This window comes from Aulonocara stuartgranti (assembly GCF_965226115.1).
Source record: "Aulonocara stuartgranti genome assembly, chromosome: 20".
Classification (NCBI taxonomy): domain Eukaryota; kingdom Metazoa; phylum Chordata; class Actinopteri; order Cichliformes; family Cichlidae; genus Aulonocara; species Aulonocara stuartgranti.
Genome location: NC_138956.1, coordinates 710,001 through 730,000, shown reverse-complemented (window position 1 = coordinate 730,000; position 20,000 = coordinate 710,001). Strand labels below are relative to the sequence as shown.

The 20,000-nt window shown below is 41.9% G+C and overlaps 1 protein-coding gene across 18 annotated transcripts in view; it reads right to left on the bottom strand.

The window, feature by feature from the left end:
* LOC309696882 (ERC protein 2) overlaps nucleotides 1-20,000 on the bottom strand; it is a 162,488-nt gene that overhangs the window by 22,156 nt on the left and 120,332 nt on the right. For 17 of the 18 annotated variants that reach the window (XR_014273688.1, XR_014273689.1, XR_014273690.1 and 14 more), the window contains 2 exons: nucleotides 19,866-20,000; nucleotides 15,556-15,620 (listed from right to left, as the gene is read on the bottom strand). The exon at nucleotides 19,866-20,000 is cut by the window's right edge and continues 27 nt beyond it. Coding sequence is in view for 14 of the 18 variants with exons in the window: in XM_082518367.1 (XP_082374493.1) it covers nucleotides 15,594-15,620; nucleotides 19,866-20,000 (162 nt within the window). In the remaining 4 variants the exon portion in view is untranslated. Of the gene's footprint in view, nucleotides 1-15,555; nucleotides 15,621-19,865 lie in introns of those variants that run through there. The other variant, XR_014273691.1, reaches the window with a different exon arrangement.

Genomic DNA, 20,000 nt, shown 5'->3' with positions numbered 1-20,000 from the left:
CTTACCCACTGTATTCAAGATAGTGGGGCAACATTTCACAAATCCTCATCTTATGCATAGTTAATTGATTCATTCTAAGTTTATAAGAATGCATTAAATTCTTGGGAGACATAACTACGTACTAATTAATGTATATTTATGAGAACAGCATTATTTTTCTTCTATTAAATAACCTCAAAGAATTACTTACTAAAACAAGAGGCTTAAGTATTAAGTAAAGAAATCCTAAGATTTCTCTTATACACAAATCACAAAACCTGTGTTATAATTAAGGTGTTATTATTATTATTATTATTTATTATTATTTTAAAAAGTCTAGTTTTCTTTATACAAGCATTTCTGAATCTGTGGCACTGAGAAAATGAAAAATCTTTGTCAGTGGAGTGAACATTTATGACATTTCTTTCCACAGAGCAGAAGACATGTTGCTCCAAACCCATTTTGAAAAGCTGGGATGTTTACCACTGTGATCCTTTTCAGAAACTGCACTTTAAAACCTAGAAGCTGTGGTCCTTTTCATTTTACATTAAACTGCAGGTAGGCAGCACCATCATCCAGGCGCTTAAGGAAACCATGCAGTTGTATCAAGTGCTGGATGTGATGTAGCGCTGCTTTCTAAAATGAGCGATCACTGCAAAATAAGCAGAAATAGCTTTAAAGTGTAGCTAGCTTTATTCATATTAAAAAAGGGGTTTGGTAATACTAGTTTGTGTACGTAGGGAGGAATGTACGTAGGCCATCTGTTCAGAACCTTTTAGCTAGCAATGTTGATTTTCCTTTTCATTTCTTTCTTTTTGAAATAAAACAGTGGGATTTTGATGAAACCACAACCAACTGTGACTGAGGAGGTAATGTTACTGTTTGTGGGACTCGTTGAAAAGTCCCAGAAAACATTTATATAAAAAATTGTTGTCAGATTAAGTAACGTTAACCTGATTTTACCTAATTCTCATCTCCTGCACGCTAAGCATATCCCCAGCAAACCGCCAAAGTCTGCTTTCTGGTCAAAACAGGTCACAACGCCACTGCAAAAACTGGACCGCTGACAGATCGCAGTTAATGCTGTCTGCATGTGCAGCAAAGGTCTAGTCAGATCGTTTCTTGGAATTAAGAAATTAAATGCATGTGTTTTGTTTTTGAGAAAATAAACACTTTTAAGCAATTTATGTACAAACCAATTCTCTTTGATTTGTTTCCTGGTGAACTTATTACATCTTTCAAAACACTTTCATCCCATCGTAGATCCGGGGATGGAGCTGGTGCGGTGTGAACACAATTAGCTCAATATGATAAGAAAGGGGCTTGAAAGTTTGAGTTTCCATTCATTCTTTCTCTTGTTATTTTGTTTTTTGTTATAATCAATTAAGAAACAGTAGAAAACAATCCTTGAACACGAACTTTCTCTTGTTTGAAGTTTGACAAGGACGTCCAGAAAGTGTTTCACAGCTAAATTGAAATGGTGTTGTTGAAAGGCACCAGCTTAACTGTCATTTTGGAGCTATTTTTCAAACAGGACATGAAGAAAAGACTGACAGCTGATGGTTATTCGCTGCAGAGATATTTGGTGGGTGCGCCACTCCACTCAGTGCTGCACTCAGGGCAAAGCACAGAAGTAGGAGAAGCGATTTAGCTTTGACAAGTTATCCCCATCCTACAAGTTGACAGTACTCCTGCCTTAACTGTTACATGTGAAAACCTGGGTGCCTAAATCAGTGATTCTGAGATTGCCATTGGTGAAGTCTCAACATGAAAATGCCAAGCATGTTGTTGCCTTGTTTTCTTTGTGATATCTTCCAGGGTATAAAAAAGCACACTGGCATGCTTAAAAAGGTTTAAACAGCCAACGTTGTTCCAATTGCCAATTAAACAGGACGAAAGAAATAAGACTGGAGCAACAGAAGCTGGAAGAACAGAAACAGAAAGGCATTCATTTGTGGATGGCTCGTTTCCAAGTTCAAATAGACGGGCTTGTCTTTTTGTATGAATGTGTCAAATGAAAAGGAATTATTCCTTTGAACATGAGCAGAAACACCCACAGATACACACACACACACACACATATATGGCGTACAACAACATACACACAAACAAATTATGGCTAAGCCTAGTTATTACCTAAGCACACTGGGTTAGCCTGATTGGAATGCCTGCTGTGAAACACACCACTTCCAGACACAAAGACTGGCATTACAGGGGAAAACATGCACACGCACACAGCTCTGACATGCACGCACTTTACACAGAGAAATAACGATGTAATTAGAAGGCAAACAATGCAAGCAATGCAAACACATGTTTGTATCTTGCTTTCAGTTCTTTTGCATTGCAATGCAGAAGGTTCTGCTGGGCCGTTGTTTTCAGTCCTGCTAAACACATGGTATCTTTTTAAATCAGCGGGTGGTTAAAGCTGGCCAAGGGTGAACATATTCATATGTTTTTGTATAGTTTGTGTGTGGGTGTGTGATAACTTAGACAGTTGGGGAGCAACATTAATATAAAACAATAAATATTAAAATTACTGTCTTAAGTGAATGCTTGGATTTTATTTCCAATTATGCTTTTGTTTTGCATAACCCAAACATAGTGCATCTGCATGTGTGTGTGTGTGTGTGTGTGTGTGTGTACACATGTTGTTAATGCCAGTAGAGAAGCTTTGTGATTAGAATGAGGAGCTATGATATACAGCTAAGAGTGTGCGGTGTCACATTTGAATGCAACTAATCAAAATAACTTCAAACTCAGGCTTCATAATCAGCCAAAATCCTTCTAATGAAAGGATTCTCAAACATAACGTAGATCATTTCTTTGACTTCTGTGATTCACCTGCTGCTCTTTGTTGAATAGTTGGCCTGCACAGGCATCGCTCATTGAGACAAAACCAGAAAGAGAAGAAGAGAGAAACAGAGAGCTAGAGGGGGGGTTACAGAGAAAGAATGTGTCTGAGAGAGGAAGGCTGAGAAATTAAATTGAGATGCAGAAAAGAAAGACAGATTGCACCCATTCTGGCATGCCATCTTTACGATCTGTCTGTGAGAAAGCTAGTGAAATTGAACTCAGGTGTGGTATGATGCCGAAAAAGCCATTTTCCCATTAGGTCCATGGAATCTCACATAAACAAATTACAAAAATACTTTCTCTATAAAAGAAAGGGTGAGCTTTCTGTAACTGTGCAGTGAAATCTGAGCAGGGCTTTGTTTATGTGTGTGACAGAGTGTTTACATTGTCCTCTGCTCCCATCCCTTCAGACGGGGAGAGCACCAGGCCTCCAACAGCTCTGTTTCTGTCACACTACCTGTCTGTTTGTGGGTTTTTTGTTATGGAGAACATGTGCTGGTTCTTTATGTGTGTGTGTGTGTGTGTGTGTGTGTGTGTGTGTGTGTGTGTGTGTGTGTGCGTGCGTAACTGCGAAATGCCAATTCACTGTCCTCATTACAACTAGCTTAACCGCTCAAGAGTGATGAGTTCAAGGATGGAGGGAAAGGTTGGAAGCCAAGAAAGAGGGAAAAAACCCAATGATTGATGGTCATGATCTTACACTACTGACTGCACATGGTTGTGACTCGTTTGAGTAACGTCACACACTCCTTACAAACATCACAGGCTGTTCTTTGTCCTTTAGGTAACCTGTAATTTATCCAGTAAGGAACACCTTGCCACATATCACCAAGCATACCTGTTAGCTGACTAAAGCCACAGTCGCACCAAAAACAATTGCCAAACATTTCAATTACTTCCTCTTGCGGTCGATCCCACCTCAGCAAACAGCCACAGCAGCAAAACAAGTCTAGTTAACATCCATCTATCTTCAGAGTATTTATTTTGGCCTTTCTGTGTTTCCATAGCTGCTTGGTGAGTGTAAACTAGCGGCATCTGCATGCCTTGTAGCGAGCACAAGTACAGAGTGAATAAAATGTTTGATATGGATCATTTTAAGCGTCTGGTATGCTAATGTTAGCTGGCTAGCTGACACACTATTTCCTGTCCCACCTGCTGTTCACTACAGCAAGCGAGTAAATTTTGCATGGCCAGTTTTGATCTGGCTTTTGAATGCTCGCACTCAGCAGTAATACTAGAGCTCTAGCCTCCCCAGCCAGCTTCTCCCAGCAAGGGTGGGGATTGAGTCCAGGAGCTTTCAAGGTTACTCATATAAGGGGACAAGTGCAACATATAAATGTGTCCAAATCAACCTAAACATTAGTTCGATCAAATGGTCCAACTTCAGCAACCTAACCTGATCCATAATCCCAACACCTAGAGAGAGTAAAGAACAGAATGTGATGCTGATCTAAGATCAGCAATAGGAGGACCACCCACCAGTGAAGCTAATCCCATGGCTGCAGAGTTGAAGCCTTGCTGCAGGTCACTCCAGGAGAGGATATTAGAGTAAAGCATAGGTGCAATAGTACCTATTGATGATGGTTTTATATTTTATCCTGCCACGCTCTACTGTGCTTGGATTGAGAAAGAATGACTACAAAAATCTCTCTGCCTCTATCAAACTGCTAGAGTACAGTTCATATTTAGCATTACAGTCTGGTGATATAAGTGGTTTTTAAAAAGTGGGCTGACTGTCTATTTTAGGTCTTCTCACGTCACCAAAGTATAGTATCACTAAAATAGCAGTCCTCTTTTTTCATCCACGCACCCAATCCAGGGTCCTTTTTTTCATTTTTTGGGGCGATCGTGGCTCAAGAGTTGGGAGTTTGTCTTGTAATCGGAAGGTTGCCGGTTTGAGCCCCGGCTTGGACAGTCTCGGTTGTTGTGTCCTTGGGCAAGACACTTCACCCGTTGCCTACCGGTGGTGGCAACGGGTGGGCCGCACTGACAGAGGCGCCAGTGTCCGGCAGCCTCGCCTCTGTCAGTGCGGCCCAGGGTGGCTGTGGCTACAATGTAGCTGCCATCAGCAGTGTGTGAATGTGTGTGTGAATGGGTGGATGACTGGTTGCGTAAAGCGCTTTGGGGTCCTTAGGGACTAGTAAAGCGCTATACAAATACAGACCATTTACCATTTTTCATGAAATCAATCAAATTAAACCATCGGGCCTGAAAAGTCAAAGACTCACACAGATCTGAAGCTGTTGACATTCTTCTCAACTCTCTGTGTATATTGTGAAAGAAAAACACACATTTTCACACAAAGGTGAATCAGGCTGAAAGCTGGATCTGCATATTCTATCAGACACTCTCTAGAAGGTCAGCAGTGCATTTGTGAACACGTATCAGTAGCAGGGGTTTCAAACCTACCCCATCACATCTGCCATATATGATAGTTCTTACTCATTTTATTTATGAGGCCCAGTTTAACTGACCACTTATCACATAAAGTTACTATAGGCAATGATCCACGCATTGAGTATCACTCCATCAGCAGAAACACAGAAGAGCCCACTGCTGGTTCTGTTTTAGCCAGTCAAACACATTCACATCAAACACTCAGCTGGCGGCAATCTACGAGATATAGAGGAGTAGAAAGAAAAGAGCACAGCGAACAGAAGAGGAGGAGACGGAGATGCACTGATTCAAAGCAACCCTCAAAATGGAAGCCTTGGGACAAACAACCAATCAGAAAAGGACTGCTGTCTAGTCCAATCAGAATGCATTCCAGTGAGAATCCACTCCAGACCTAACCAACAAACCCTGGAGGTAAGCGCAGAAACAAAAGTCACACACAATGTGACCTAGATACAAAGCACAGCATCTTAACTAAGGGCCTGACCACATCTAGCCTCACCGTTCCTAAAACTGAGGGAGTCTGTGTTCAATCTACCCTGAGTACTAACAGTACCACATATATGTGAGTTTGTGCCTGTAGGTAGAGGGGACTGTTTGTGTGTGTGTGTGCACACATGACTCAAATGAGGTGGGTGTCTAGGCTTAGACCCTTGTTTCAGAGATGAAAGCAATGAGGATGGTGGCAAGGCAAATGGACGCATGAGTGTTCGCACTGCTGCATGCGCTGCATGTGCATGGCAATTGGTAAGCAGAGACATCTCCATAGGTCTGGAGTAATAAGAGGACAACATGCTAAACAACAACGCATGAAGGCATTTGAGTATGTATGAGTCCACAGGCACACAAACCAGTTTGTGCTTTCCCCTTACGCTTCAACTGTGTGTGTGTGTGCGCATGGAGTTGTGTCTCAGCCAGAGTGTGTACAGGATTGCATGAGAGTGTGTGGTTGTATAGATCCCTTCTTGGCAGTGGCAGTGTAAACTGAGGAGGGTCTTACATGGGCTTTAATCCTGTGCTGAATGTCATCGTACAAGTGTGGCTTTTCCACAGGGCCAGATAAGAGAGAGGGAACCAGAGGGAGAGTAAGTTCAGTTGCACATGTGTAAGTTATATGTACGTGTGCATGTGGGTGTAAGTGCGTACATGTATGGGAAAGACACCCATGTAAAGGATCCTGACCCACTGGTTGGATGTCAAGGATAATAGCAGTGACATACAGTAAGCTGTGAGGGACACAGAGAGCATTAATCTGCTTGTCTGAGCCGATCTAGTGACAGAGAAAGCGTCCACTCTGACATCCAACTCTAGGGTTTCACTGAAAAACATAACCTGGTTGAAAACACACTACACAGCCCAACAAGCTGATCTGTGTTGGACTAACTTGCATCTGAGCCAGGAGTTTATACACATTTTTTCATTGTGGGGCTCAAATGAGAAGTTTATTCTGTAGCCCTAAGACTCAGGGGCTTTCTTTCTGCTCCCCGTGTCACATAGGTACCCTGCAGCAAGAGACCCGCGAGCCATTCTGGGATTTGAAGCTTAAGATCAACAAACATTATGCAGAGTTGAAAAGGTCGCTGACATAAAGTGTCAGTGCCTCTTTTTTCATGCAAAATAATTAATTATCATTAAAAATGCTGCAGTGTTACAAACATCAACACAGCTCATCTATTTAATAAATGAGGACAATGTTCGGGAAAATGTTTTCAGCTAGTGTGAGAAATAAAATGCAGCCTGCAGCTATAGACGGCCTAATTAGTGGTCAGCCCTAATGTTGAGTGGCAGTGCAAAGGTTGTTATTACAGTAGTTCAGTGATAGCCCAAGATATGAAGCCTGACTTTCAGTGAGAGGAAACAGGTAAATTCCTGTTAGTTTTCCTCTTCAATTCTACAAGGGGTGTCTGATAGCAGCTCTGGCACGTCTACAACAGGGAAAGAAAATAGTGAAATTCCTTCTTCTATTACTTATTAAAATACATTTAGTGTTTTTTCTCAGCCACGTGGTTTCCATGGGTGTCAATCTTGATCATAACTGTTTGCTTTCTATTAGGCAATTTAAATGTATCTATTTCTGCATACATGCGTGTGCAAGATCTTGCAGCAGTACTTGAGCTGAGGTATCCAACGTGCTATGTTTCAGGGTGTTACATCCTTTCGGTAAGTAGCCATATATAGTAAAGTCAGCAGGTGTGAATCCCCCTATTTTGTGGCAACCCCCCACCACATGCTGCCTCTGAATATAGCCCTCTGCCTCGGAGCAGCAGCCACATCTATGATTGGCAGCCTAGGGCTGGGTCTATATGTTAAAAACACAGTTTGGGAAACAGAGGCCTTACCCTAGACCTGAGGCTCTGTGGTATTTTTAGAGCTTTTAGTGTGGCTGCATGTGTCTTTGTGTGTCTGTTAAAGACAGGGAACTCAGGAGAGCATAGGAAGTCTGAAGAAAATAACTGGTTTAAAAGGAAAAGAGTGTGATTCCCATTTTTTTCTGTTTGCAAATCCCAGTGCCTCCCCTCTATCAGTGCTTCTTTGTGCACGTTCACACTTTCTCTTTGGGGTGTAATCCAGCTTGAACACAGGATCTCACCTTTGAGGTACCTTATGCACAGTTACTTTTCTGTATGTCTCATACACAGGCACGCACACGCACAAACCCACAGATGCTCAAAGTGCCTCCCCAGGTGCAAGTTTCTCCTGAGGGAAAGGATTTTGTGTGCTGCCATCACAATGAGCTGAAAATACCCTTTTAATCCTGCCAGGATCTCTCACTCTCTTTTTTCCCTCGTTCTTGAACTCTCGTTTACACACACAACTTGCTGCACAGTTAAAACCTATTCAGTTAATCAATATCGTTCCCAGTTTGTGCCGATATACCACTCCTGCGACGCAGTATTTAAATATGTATTTCCAATATTCTAGATCTAAAGGAAATTTAAAAGGTGAATGTGTCTTGAGCAAATCCATTTGAAGAAGAACTTATTGTTTTATCAGTGAGGTGTTTTATGTACTTGTGTTTTATTGTATTTTATATTTGTATTTTATTGTACAGCACTTTGGTCAGCCTTGGTTGTTTTTAAATGTGCTTTATAAATAAGCTTGACTTGACTTGACAAGTGACAGCGATAATAAATAATGAAGCATAAAACCGAGAGAAGAAAAAGGAGGAAGACAAAGGTGAAAAACAGCGACAGTTCAAGGTGGACTGATTTATGACTGTGGGCTAACTTGTACAGAGAAGAAGAGCTTACAGACTGAATCATACCTGGCATGTTCAGACAGAGAGGGGAAGATGAGGGAGTTCAGTATTCCAGCTTACATTCTCACTCGGTCTGCAAACTGTAAATGTTTTGTCAGTAATATAAGAAAGTAACAATATTATTCAATACCAGTGAAATGTCCATCCAATCAGGAGAAGGCCACTTCTGAATACTAGTGATACGTCTGTATTAGCTGGATAAATCATTAGGACAAGGATGAAAACAAAAAACCCAACAAAATGAGCTTCTTATAAAGCTGTTGAGAGCACCACTGAAAATATTTACTTAATTGGTACGTCAACAAGACTGTATAAATGATAAGCATCTAATAGGTTATGACTAGGGCCCCCTAGGGCCCCATATGATCCTATGATGCAACAAGTTTCTGATTCATCCCATCATCAGTGGCCAAAAGAAGAATTACATTTTGGTCTGCACTGTGTGGCTTGAGTAAGAAACCCCTTTTCATACCCAAGAGGACAGTTGTGTGGCTTAGTGAAGGAAGGTGTGTGTCTAATACAACCAATTAGCAGAAAAGTCTTCAGATCTCCATATTTTGGCTGGGCTACTGAGGTGGGCCACACAGGGCTTTGTAGATTGATTCTGACAAGCTGCTCGCACATGTACATTTTAACTGCATGGATAAGCACTGATGAATAGGGATTTACTTGCAATTACAGAATTTAAAAAGCCAAATATTAGTCGTTCCTGCAAACGCAGGTTTGCATGAGCCATTGTACATGTGGCCATGTCTCTGCCTGCGTAATGAGCGTGTTGCGGGTGGGGAAAGGGAGCTTACTAAGACAAACCACCTTATGATCCCCACATCAGGTGTTTAATTGTCTTCTTCTTCACAGAACTTCAAAAAAAGCACACACACACACACACACACACACACACACACACACACACACACACACACACACACACACACACACGAATAAACTTGTCTGCTTCACTATTTATTCTTTCCTTCTTTTCTCTCTTCCACATTTCCTCCTTCTAGACCTGCTGCAGCTGCAAAAGTGTCTGTGGGTTACATCTGTCTACAGCTTCACACACCGACAGTGACAAAGCATCCCTGTCGCTGCTCTTCACCTACATTAAAGAAATGTTTTGCATTTCAAAAGCAAGTATGTTCGATTTTTACAGTATAACTTAAGTAAAAATGTGGCCCTGAGTAGGGTTTAGCTTCTTCTTAACCTTTTCAAGACACGGTCTTCAGATTTGCCACACAAATAAACTACATTTTTTAAAAGTTGCCACAAAGAGAAGCAGCAACTCGCACTGCCAAAAGAAGTTTAGAACATAACCAAGTTGTTGTTGTTTTTTCTTTTTAATTGAACTACATACAGCATACTCAGATGTCAGTGCTCAGGTGTTGCTGAGCTATCGACTTCCCTCCACTCCTGCTCAACCTGGTGGAACCACCTTTGACTTCACAGACTGATTATGCTGACAGCTAGCTGAAGGATGGCCTCGGTCAGACGCCTCTACTGACCCCTAAGCCATGGTTCACTGACTACCAAAGACACATGGCGCAGCACAGCTTTGAACAAAGACGTATCATTAACCCAAACATTACCCAAATACATTCAGATTTTGTGCACACGCTGCTGGTTAGTAGACTACAACTTTAATAAGGTAGACAAAATATTGGAATTATAGGAAACGACTTCCTATAAGAAACACAACAAACAACATGGTACTTGAGTTCAATGACCCAGTGTAGTTTCTGTTTCTGACGAGACTCTAGTGGCACCACCCAAACTATAATTGCTTCAACAATATTTTATTTTCACACATAAATTAAGGGTATGATTTATAAAGCGCCGCCTCGAGCCGACTGACTGTTTAGAAAATCCAGTGTATTCATTAATGAACATTTACTGTTGATATAAAGGAGATGATATTTCTTCAGGCATGGGGTAATAGTTGAATGCGTGGGGTAATAGTTGTTTGCTAGTTCTAACCTGGCACACGGTGCAGGAAATAGTGGCAGGGCTGTGTCAGCTGCTGGCCTCATTTTTCACTGGAAGCTACTTACATTATTCCCTTTACCAGGTACACCTTGTTGGTTTTGGGTTGGATCCCCAGCTGGTACCAGCAAACCTTCAAAACTGCTTTAATTCTTCGTGGCATCGATTCAACAAAGTGCTGGAAACATTCTGCAGTTACTGCAGAATCGTCAGCTGCACATCCAGGATGCAAGTTTCTCACTCCACTACATCTCAGAGGTGCTCTGTTGGACTGGCATATGGTGACTGTAGGGGCCATTCGAGTACAGCGAACTCATTGTCATGTTCAAGAAACCAAATTTAAAATCTCTGAGCTTTGTGGAGTGATGCATTATCATTATCCACTGATAGCAGCCATCAGTAGATGGGAAAATCAGTGAACATGGGCAACAACAATACTCATTTAAACAATGCTCAATCGGTACTAAGGTTGATACCGTTGAGGCTGGCAATGGATTCTGTCTATATGTTCTTTTAGTTCTGCAGTAGAAACTCATCAGACCTGGCAACAACCTTCTGTCGTCCAGTTTCGATGAGCCTTTGTGAACTGTAGCCTTAGTTTCATGCTTTTAGCTTGCAAGAGTGCATCTGGTGTAGCTGCTGTAGCCCATCTGCTTCAAGACTCTTTGTGCTGTGTGTTCAGAGATGCTCTTCTGCATACCTTGGTTCTAATGAGTGGTTATTTAAGTTACTGTTGCCTTCCTAACAGCTCCAAGCAGTCTGGCTATTCTGCTCTGACCTCTGGCACCAACGAGGCATTTTCGCCCTGAGAACTGCTGCTAACTGGATATTTTCTCGTTTTCAAACTATCCTTTGTAAACCCTACAGAAAATGTGGGGAAATCCCAGTAGAATAGTTTCTGATCTGCTGGGATTTCTGAAATTCTCAGGCCAGTCTGTCTGGCACCAACAATCGTGCCACATTCAGAGTCACGAAAATCACCTTTCTCCCCCAGTTTGAACTTCAGCAAGTCGTCTTGACCATGTTTACATGTGATGTGTTTCTGCGATGTGCCAGGTGACTGCCAGATTAGAAACCTGCGTTTCTGAGCAGTTGAAAAGAGGAGCCTGTTGAATTAGCTGGGGAGTTTAAATGATGTAGTGATAAGCTAGTTAAGGTTGCTATTTTGTTTACAGTTAGAAATCTATAAACAACGTGAGACTGAAATTATCACATTATATTTTTATATGATGTTAGTTTCTTTTACAACTACTTAGGAACTTTTGGTCTCAGGTCTGTTATGAAGATAAAGACAGCTGTGATTATGGGCTGTAAAACTGCATTTACAGAAGCCATCTCTATGGTGCACAGCACTTATGGTCTGTGAAAGCTCAATTTCATGGATATGCACATACAACTTTATATTTATTTTATACCTGGAGCTCATTTATAATCAGCAGGCTGTTGCAAGAAAAGAAGAAAAAACACAGAATAGTGATGTCTAGAAGAAAACCTATAGGGCAACTTTGTTTGATGGCCATAAACAGAGGATAGAAGAGATTTTATCTCTTAAAAGTATGCAATGGGCTGAGATATCTGGTGTTTATGTTTAACAGAACAGATCCCAGTTAAAATCTATGTATGTTTAAAGAGATCAACACCTTCAAGGGGAGTAATCTCTAGAAAGCATCACTCCCAGTCTTCTGGTTATGACTCAAAACTACAGACAGAAAGCTCTGGCCAGCTCTGCCACTCTGAGGGTGAGTGAGTGTGCATACCAGGAGTACTTCATATATTACTACATACTGTATTCTGCTGACATTTTAAATGCGAATTCCTCCTTCTGGGGACATAAAAGGCCCCCTATCCACTTTCACTATATAAAAAGCAAAAAAACTCAAACTTTGTTCAAGGTTACAGTTCGTTAAGATTAGGATTCAGCTTTGTATTTATTTCTTAACGAAATTGGACGCTAACATATCAGCTATGTTTGTCAAGGCAAAACATGAACCGAGAGACCCTCAGTAGAAGAAGTGGTTTGATCCATAGCTTCTCCAGTGTGTCTGTCAAAGTGTCCTCAGGCAAGATACTGAAGCCCAAAATACTCCCGATGCAAGTGTGAGTGTGTATGTAATACAGAAAGTGCCTAAAGGGATACAACTGTATGGATGGGGAATGTGGCTCGCACACGGAGTTAGAGTAGAGCTAAACAATTATCAGTCCTTTTATGCTGGACTAAGATATAGTAAGCTCTGGCCTGCAGTGCACAGGAGGAAGATGAGGAGATGAAACTTTTACCTGCTCACATGGCCCCCAAAGCTGCTGTGCTTTAATCTGGCTTGGATTTCAGCTCCACTCTGCCCTTTAATTATTTCCATGTCCACTCCATTTGTTAAGTAAAATCCATTCAATAGGCTGACAGAGGATTAAGAGGACTGTGATGTTTCTGACAATGTCGTTTATGTTGTGCATTCTTCTAAACTTCATCTTGACTTGCTAGCTAACCACGACCATGTGTCATTTCCTAATGATCCTAGATTGGCTGGATCCAAAAAACAAACAAACCAACAAAGAGAAAAATACTTCCAGGATTAAACAGTTTGGATTTTGGGCTTTTTTCTCTTGTCTTTGTTCTCCCCTCGTGCTCTGAGATGTACTTAAAATTTGCCAATGATCAACAGGTTAGCAATCCACCGCTGCACATAGACACTCTTGGGATGCTCGCAAACATACACAATGTTGCCATACAAACACTGTATCCTCTGCGAACAAAGAGTGGGCAAATGAAAGCCATCTTCTTGACTTGTTTTAACCTGAACAAAGTGCGTGCACACACATGCATGTGAGCAAACACAAATACATACAAGTACACAAACACATTTCTGTCCTCACTCGGAAAGCCTCTGAGCTTCTTTTTGCTTTATTCAGTACAAATAGCTTCATGGTGGGATAAAAGCATAATGTTTCCAGAAACCCCCCACACTGTGCTTCACTCTTTTGGCCTCATGTTCTCCCTCACTTTTTCCTCTGACCCCCTTCTCTTCTGCTCTCACTCCAAAAGGACATTCTTATTTCATTAGAGGTGGGGTCTAGGAGGCCAGCGGGTAAACAAAACCTCTGTAATCAACAGCAGGACATACACAGCCTCAATGAGCCAATCAGAGTATGTAAGACAGAACCATGGCTAACCAATACAAATCCACACCTGGATGTTTAGAACTCAAAGTTGCCAACTCAAACTCAGCACTTAGGTTCTTGTGGAATGCAGCCTAGCACCGGGACCCAAGGTTATCCATAAGAAACACCAATAAAATCTAGCATGCACACAAGCGCCCAGACACACAGATCCCTGGCTATTTGTCTATCGGTGCTGTCATCTCTGTTTGCTCATATTAGGGAGGGCTCACTCAGGGACAGGATATGGGGATTAGGTCTGGCCTTATTGCGCTGTAGCTACATACCACTGAATAGCTCCCATCTGTTCTCCCATAGAGGATGGCTAATACACGTTAGCTGCGCTCGTGCTTTGCACTGCCAGAATAACAGCAGTGGATAGATGAGCAGCACTGATATCGCTAGCCACAACACCACTCTGCACCAAAGGCTAATGTGCCTGGCTTATTCTATTAGATTAGGATAAGAAGAACTAATACACAAGTATACGCAGAAGATCATGATATCTGATTGGAGATACTAAAGCAGTAGGCTAATCATGGGTCCAATTCCAGATTTACCTTAAGGAAAATGTGTTAGAGCAGGGCAAAGTTAAACCCTAAGAAAGGTGGAGAGAGCAGGAGAGATGGAAAAAAGATGGAGAGATGGAAAGAGAGGGAGAAAGGGGGCAGTGTGGTCTGTTTCATTACGGTGAATCCTGACACTGCTGCATTCTCAGCACACATGGACTGGATTATAGGCTATGTGGGCTGCTCCGCCACTGTATAGCTCCCCAACACTCACTTCAACACACATACATGCACACACACACACGAGCACTTGCGAATGCGCACACAAACAACGTGGCTGAAGACTCAAACGCTTTGCACTGCAGAAAGGCAAACCATTTGCTCACGCTATAGGACTCTTAATCCCAAAAGCAGTGCTGGGGCAAAGTGCACAACTTCTAAGTTGTTGAGGTTAGAGGCAGAGTCTGCTTGTGATGGTCCACCTGTGGATTACTGGGGGAAAGGAATGAGATGCACTGGAAACTATGAGTACACTATGCAGCCTGGTTTTCGCTCCCATTCCCACATAAATACATAAGGGCCCTTTTGCTTTTTTCATCTCGCTTTCCCTACCTTTGTTGTCCCTCATATGTACATTTATATGTCTCTTTTACACCACACACACACACACGTATTAGCTCGAAGCAAACCATTACCTCCCTGCACAGACCTCTTGCTGCACGTCTGTGTTCAAAGGGACCCTAAGCCCATGGGGGGGGGGGCTTCGATATAAAACTCCCCAAACAGGAATTATGCTTTATGACTTGACATTCTTCATTTTATGCTTTTTTAGCTTTCAGCCTTGAAAAAAACCCTTTCATGGCTGTTCTGTGTTGTATTATAATTAGCTACCCCACACACTGGCACACAATAGGGTGGAGTAGTGCGGTAAAACTTTACTGTGACTGAAAAAGTGGGGTGCGGAGAGAGACTCATCCATCTCTGGTTTTTCTCACTGTGTCGTTTTTATCACCTATGGGCCCTGGTATGTTCGCTTTAGGCTGCTGGGTGTATATAGGTCCAATAACACACAGTTTCCTATAGAGCCCAGAGTGCATGCGCCACACTCAGCACAATCAGCATATGAACACTTCTCTGAAAAGCAGCCTAAAAACTCTAAACATATACATAAAACTGAATGAAACTTCCCCGAGCAATGGAAAAGTCGGCTCTATTCCACTCTCCTGTGTCAGAGTTGGGTAATGCTGTGGTTATTGTGGTATCATCAGTGTTCCTGTCTAATGGTTACTCAGCCTACTGAAGAAGTGCATTGTGTATACGATCATTAAAGTATTTGGAACACATGTACAGTATGACACTCTGGCAAGGGCTAATGTTAACTTCAAAACTAGCCTAAGGTGTAACAACAGCTGTGCGGAAACTCACTGTGAAGAAACAGATGTGGGTGGTCATGTTGGTGGTCATCATGCCCATATTCCCTCTTCATCATCCTGTGAGTGAACAGTAAAAACATGCATCATCATTCTTATCATTTCATTGCGCAAATTCTGGTTTATTGGGTTGAGTCTCTTTAACTAACTTCTCTGTCCAGCCTTAAACCCCGATGACTTTAAATCCAAACAATCCTGCTCATGCTCTCATTCAGAAAAGCTGTGCATGATATCACCATTCCTCAGTGTGATTGTTAGAAACCAATAACTAAACACATAAGGTGTTTCCTTTAGACTGAAACTGTGCAGACAAGAGCCCTGCTAACCAGAAGGCTAATTCACTTAGACACTTACAATATGATAGTTAGCATGACCTGGCAGCTCACTATAGCCAAACCCTTGCCTGCACAATGCTAAAATAGGCTTCAGTAAAGCAGAGTCTATGCTAATGTGACACTCCAGCAAAAAAAAAATCTTGGCTGTACTCCACGGTGGCTTTGGTTGAACTGAGTAGTTGTGACAAGCTCGGTAAACTCAGTAGGCTACATCTCAGCAGCTAAGCTATAGATATAATGGCCTTTCAATGGAACATGCTACGTGCTAAAAGCTAACGTGCAGTGAATGGCTGTGACAGGCCCCGTAAACAGAGCCAGACCTATAACCACTCATTCTGCCAGGTTAAACACACACACACAGACACACAAACAGGCCAAATACCATGTGCTACTTCTCATAAAGTTGAAGCAGCCAGCATGTTAGGACTTAGAATAAAGAACAACAATCTAAAAGAAAAGGTTGTATAATTCTGTCTCTGATAAACACTTTATGGCTGCTTTCTATTTCCTTCCGAGGCTATTGCCAAGCATCTGGCAGCGGAGCTGGCATGCCTAAATGAGAGCAACATGAACGCAACATGCCCGTCAAACTGCACAGACTCCATGCTGAGACACAAACCCAGGGTGCTAAATCCACATCCTGTGCATGTCACCTCAGAGTATTTTTCACTTGTCCTCTCACTAACTCCATTACTAATTAAGCAGGGGCCTGGGAGTACAGTTAGAGGATTGGTTTGAACCTGATAACTGTGGCAATGAGATTTGAATGAGATGTGGTTTTGGCGCCTTGGAAAACTTGAAAGTGTATTCTCGTGTTTGTGTATCCAACATGCCAGCGCATGGATGTGTGCTCACGCGTCTTAAATTTGCAGCGCGTATGTGTGCGTGTGTGAGCACGTGCAAATGCAAACGCATTGCAAAAAAAAAAGTGCATGTGTGGTCACTGGTATGTTATTCATGGCACTAGCTGTATCTTGGAAAAGCATTGTGGTCTCTAGGGTGAGCATGGAGAGCCTCTTCATCATCATTATCATTATCATCATCAATCATCCTTCAAGTGGTGTTCCTGGACCCGGCAACGGACTGAACCACTGACCTAGCCACACTTGTTTATTATAACTGAAATGGGAATGACGGAGGAAAAGAAGGGACAGTAAGGAAATGGAGAAAGAGAGATGTCACTAGATGTTAAAGAAGGAAAAGACAGAAATTGGTGGAGTGGATAAATCACGAGCAGAGGCAAAACAATATCAACTAGAGGTGAGACAGAGAGACAGAACAACATGTTTTTTGGGGGGAAAAGCGTAACTAAACATGTCAGTTAAACTGCAAGGAGGCAAAAGAAACGTGAAGACCAGTGTTTGGAGATAAACACTATGACCTCAGGGAAGTCAAGTTAATTGCTGAAGTTTCCCATAAGGTCAAAGATCAGAAATGAGGAAAAAACAATGAGGTGGCATATCTGACCTCTGTCAACAGGGTCTGCTGGTCATTTTAAACTGTGTGTTTGACACAAGGGTACCAAAAAATCCTAAATGCAGAACAGGAAGGTGAAGATGTAGTGTTGACTGACACGTTCATGTTTCTCTTTTGTGGCAATGCAACCAGGGCAAAAAACCAATTTTTTTTTCAATTAAAGTTATAAAAAAGAAAAGGAAAGAACCCTAACAAGGCTATTATCCTTCACCCTTTTTCAAACATGGTAAAGAGAAAACACTTGGAGCAGATGTGCAACAATAACAAATAACATATAAACAGGGAAATGAACTCTGTAAAACATCTGCAGCTGGACGGTCTCCACGCTGGCTAAATCGTTATCAGCATCGAAGTAAAATCAGGATCTAAGTAACGTCAGCATCTTCAAAACTGGAAATATCTTTCAAAATATAAAATGCGCCCGCGATTTCCTTCTGCTAGTGCCCTGACCTGTCACGACACTGAAAACCGAGGGCGTCTGTTATTTTCCTTGAGTCATGACCGAGGCCAGGAGTTAGCATCTGAATTTCAGACACAGACATTTCTCCCATTCCACTGCGTCCTTTTGTCTCGTGGGCTGCGACCGGCCCGACATGCTGCCACTTTTAGTTTAAAGTGAGTTTTTACAAAGTTTACACAACGCGGTGATCTGTTTGACGTCAGACTTTGCAAAACCATTAAAGTGTGTTTGAATAGCAAAGCTCGCAAGAACAGACGTTTCCAAGGAAACGGCAACAACTAGTTTCCAGACTTCAGAGAATGATTTTCATCGTTACCGCAGAGAAAACTGCTATCACACATTTCACAATTTCTTTTCTCTAATCCAAGGTCTAATCTGTTCTCTGTGAACATTTTCCCATTCCTTTTCTTATTCTTGCACGTTGCGTTTTAATCTTCGGCTTTCGTTTTCCCCCAAACGCCGCACAGAAAGGAAGAGCCATCGCAGTTCTCTTGTATAGACATAAAAATTCACCCTGAGCAGTGAGCATAATCCAGCCAATCGCCACAGATTTATGACTTATTTTGTTATTCTGTACATTCTTAACAAGATTTCCCAGAAACCCTAATAATACTTTTTTTGCAAGCTGTTTTCAGTCCAACTTGAAAAAGTTGAAGTATCACTTGCAGAGAGGCACTGTTTCATATGTCAAACACTATAAACACTGTTGCAGTAAAACTGCACCGGGTAGTCATACTGAGGCAAAGATATTTATAAGTACAAAGTGACGTGGAGTAATGTGTGATAGTAAAAACGAAACCCCTGCTGTTCACAGTTCAGGAGAAAGTCTACTGTGGCTGCAAGTGATACGAAGAAACAATGTGGTTTAATAGTGGGATAATATTTTACCAAGGCAAATTTAAAATATAACATAACATAGAGAACACAAGCAAGGTGTTAAAGTAGTGCTTGTGGGGTTACAAGGTGGTTTCAGTGGAACATAGTCTGCATTCCTATAGACTTTCTTCAGATATAGATTTAGACTGAACGCTGCAAGTATGCATGTATTTTAGATTCACAGGCGCTAACAGCAAAAATGTATTGAAATCTTTACATGTTGCTCAGGTATGTGTGGGGTGATGCATGGATACAGCTGTGTGCTTTGAAGCGTGCGTGTGTGTTTAGTTACTGAATGCAGGGGATGCCCGCTGCATGGTTGATTCCATTTTAGAAAGAGGTTTGAGAAATATGTAAAGTATATAAAGATGCAATAATGCATATCGAATAGAACAAACAAAATTCGACTCAGTGGAAATCCCCAGGTATTCATCTTAACCCTCCCACAATCTACCACGCGCACACATGTTCAGAGTTTGGAATCCCCCCCGATCAGTGACTGAAAAGAGCTGTGATGAGTTTAAATTACATGCAGAATACAAGAAGTTTTATCAGTCGGTGCTGTGGCAGTCATCATCTCCGTCTTTCTTTGAAGATTCCTCTCTCCTGTCAGTGGTTTCGTGTGCTTACATGACATCAACAAAGGCTCAGGTGTGCACCTCTGCATGCGTCTGCGAATGCATACCTACAGGCAAGCACATGCTTATGCACATTTACACTGTTTTCAGGGAAATATACATAAACTTTGGGCTACTAACAGAATCAGTTTGTTATCCGTTAACGGTGTTCAAACAACCAAATTAAGTCTGTCCTCAGGCAAGGCTGGATGTGAGCGTGATTGAGAGATAAATGATACATAAACTAATCTCACATAGAAATACCTTCAATCAAAAACACTCATGTGTCCCCTTCAGGCCTATTTTTCTAAATGATATAAATAATTTTGGCAAGAAGAAATGGAATTGAGAGAGAAAAGACTGAGGGAAAAAGAAAAGGGAAATTTCATGCTGTCAGTTCTAACCACAACTGATTCGTGGTGAAATGACAAATATGAAATTTAAATTGCTTTTAAAATCCTGAAGGCGAGAGCCTGCGTCACGTCAACCTGTGTAAACAGCTCTGAACGCATTTCTAAGTCGCGTGCGTGTTCGTGCCGACCTGCTCCACAGGGGGTCGGTGGTTGGCGTGGAGAGGTGCTCGTGGCAAGCTTCGGTGATGGACATTTGCTGGGTGCATGTGGTGCGAATGATGAGGGTGATGCTGGGGATGGATGTAATCTTCCTCGTAGTTATC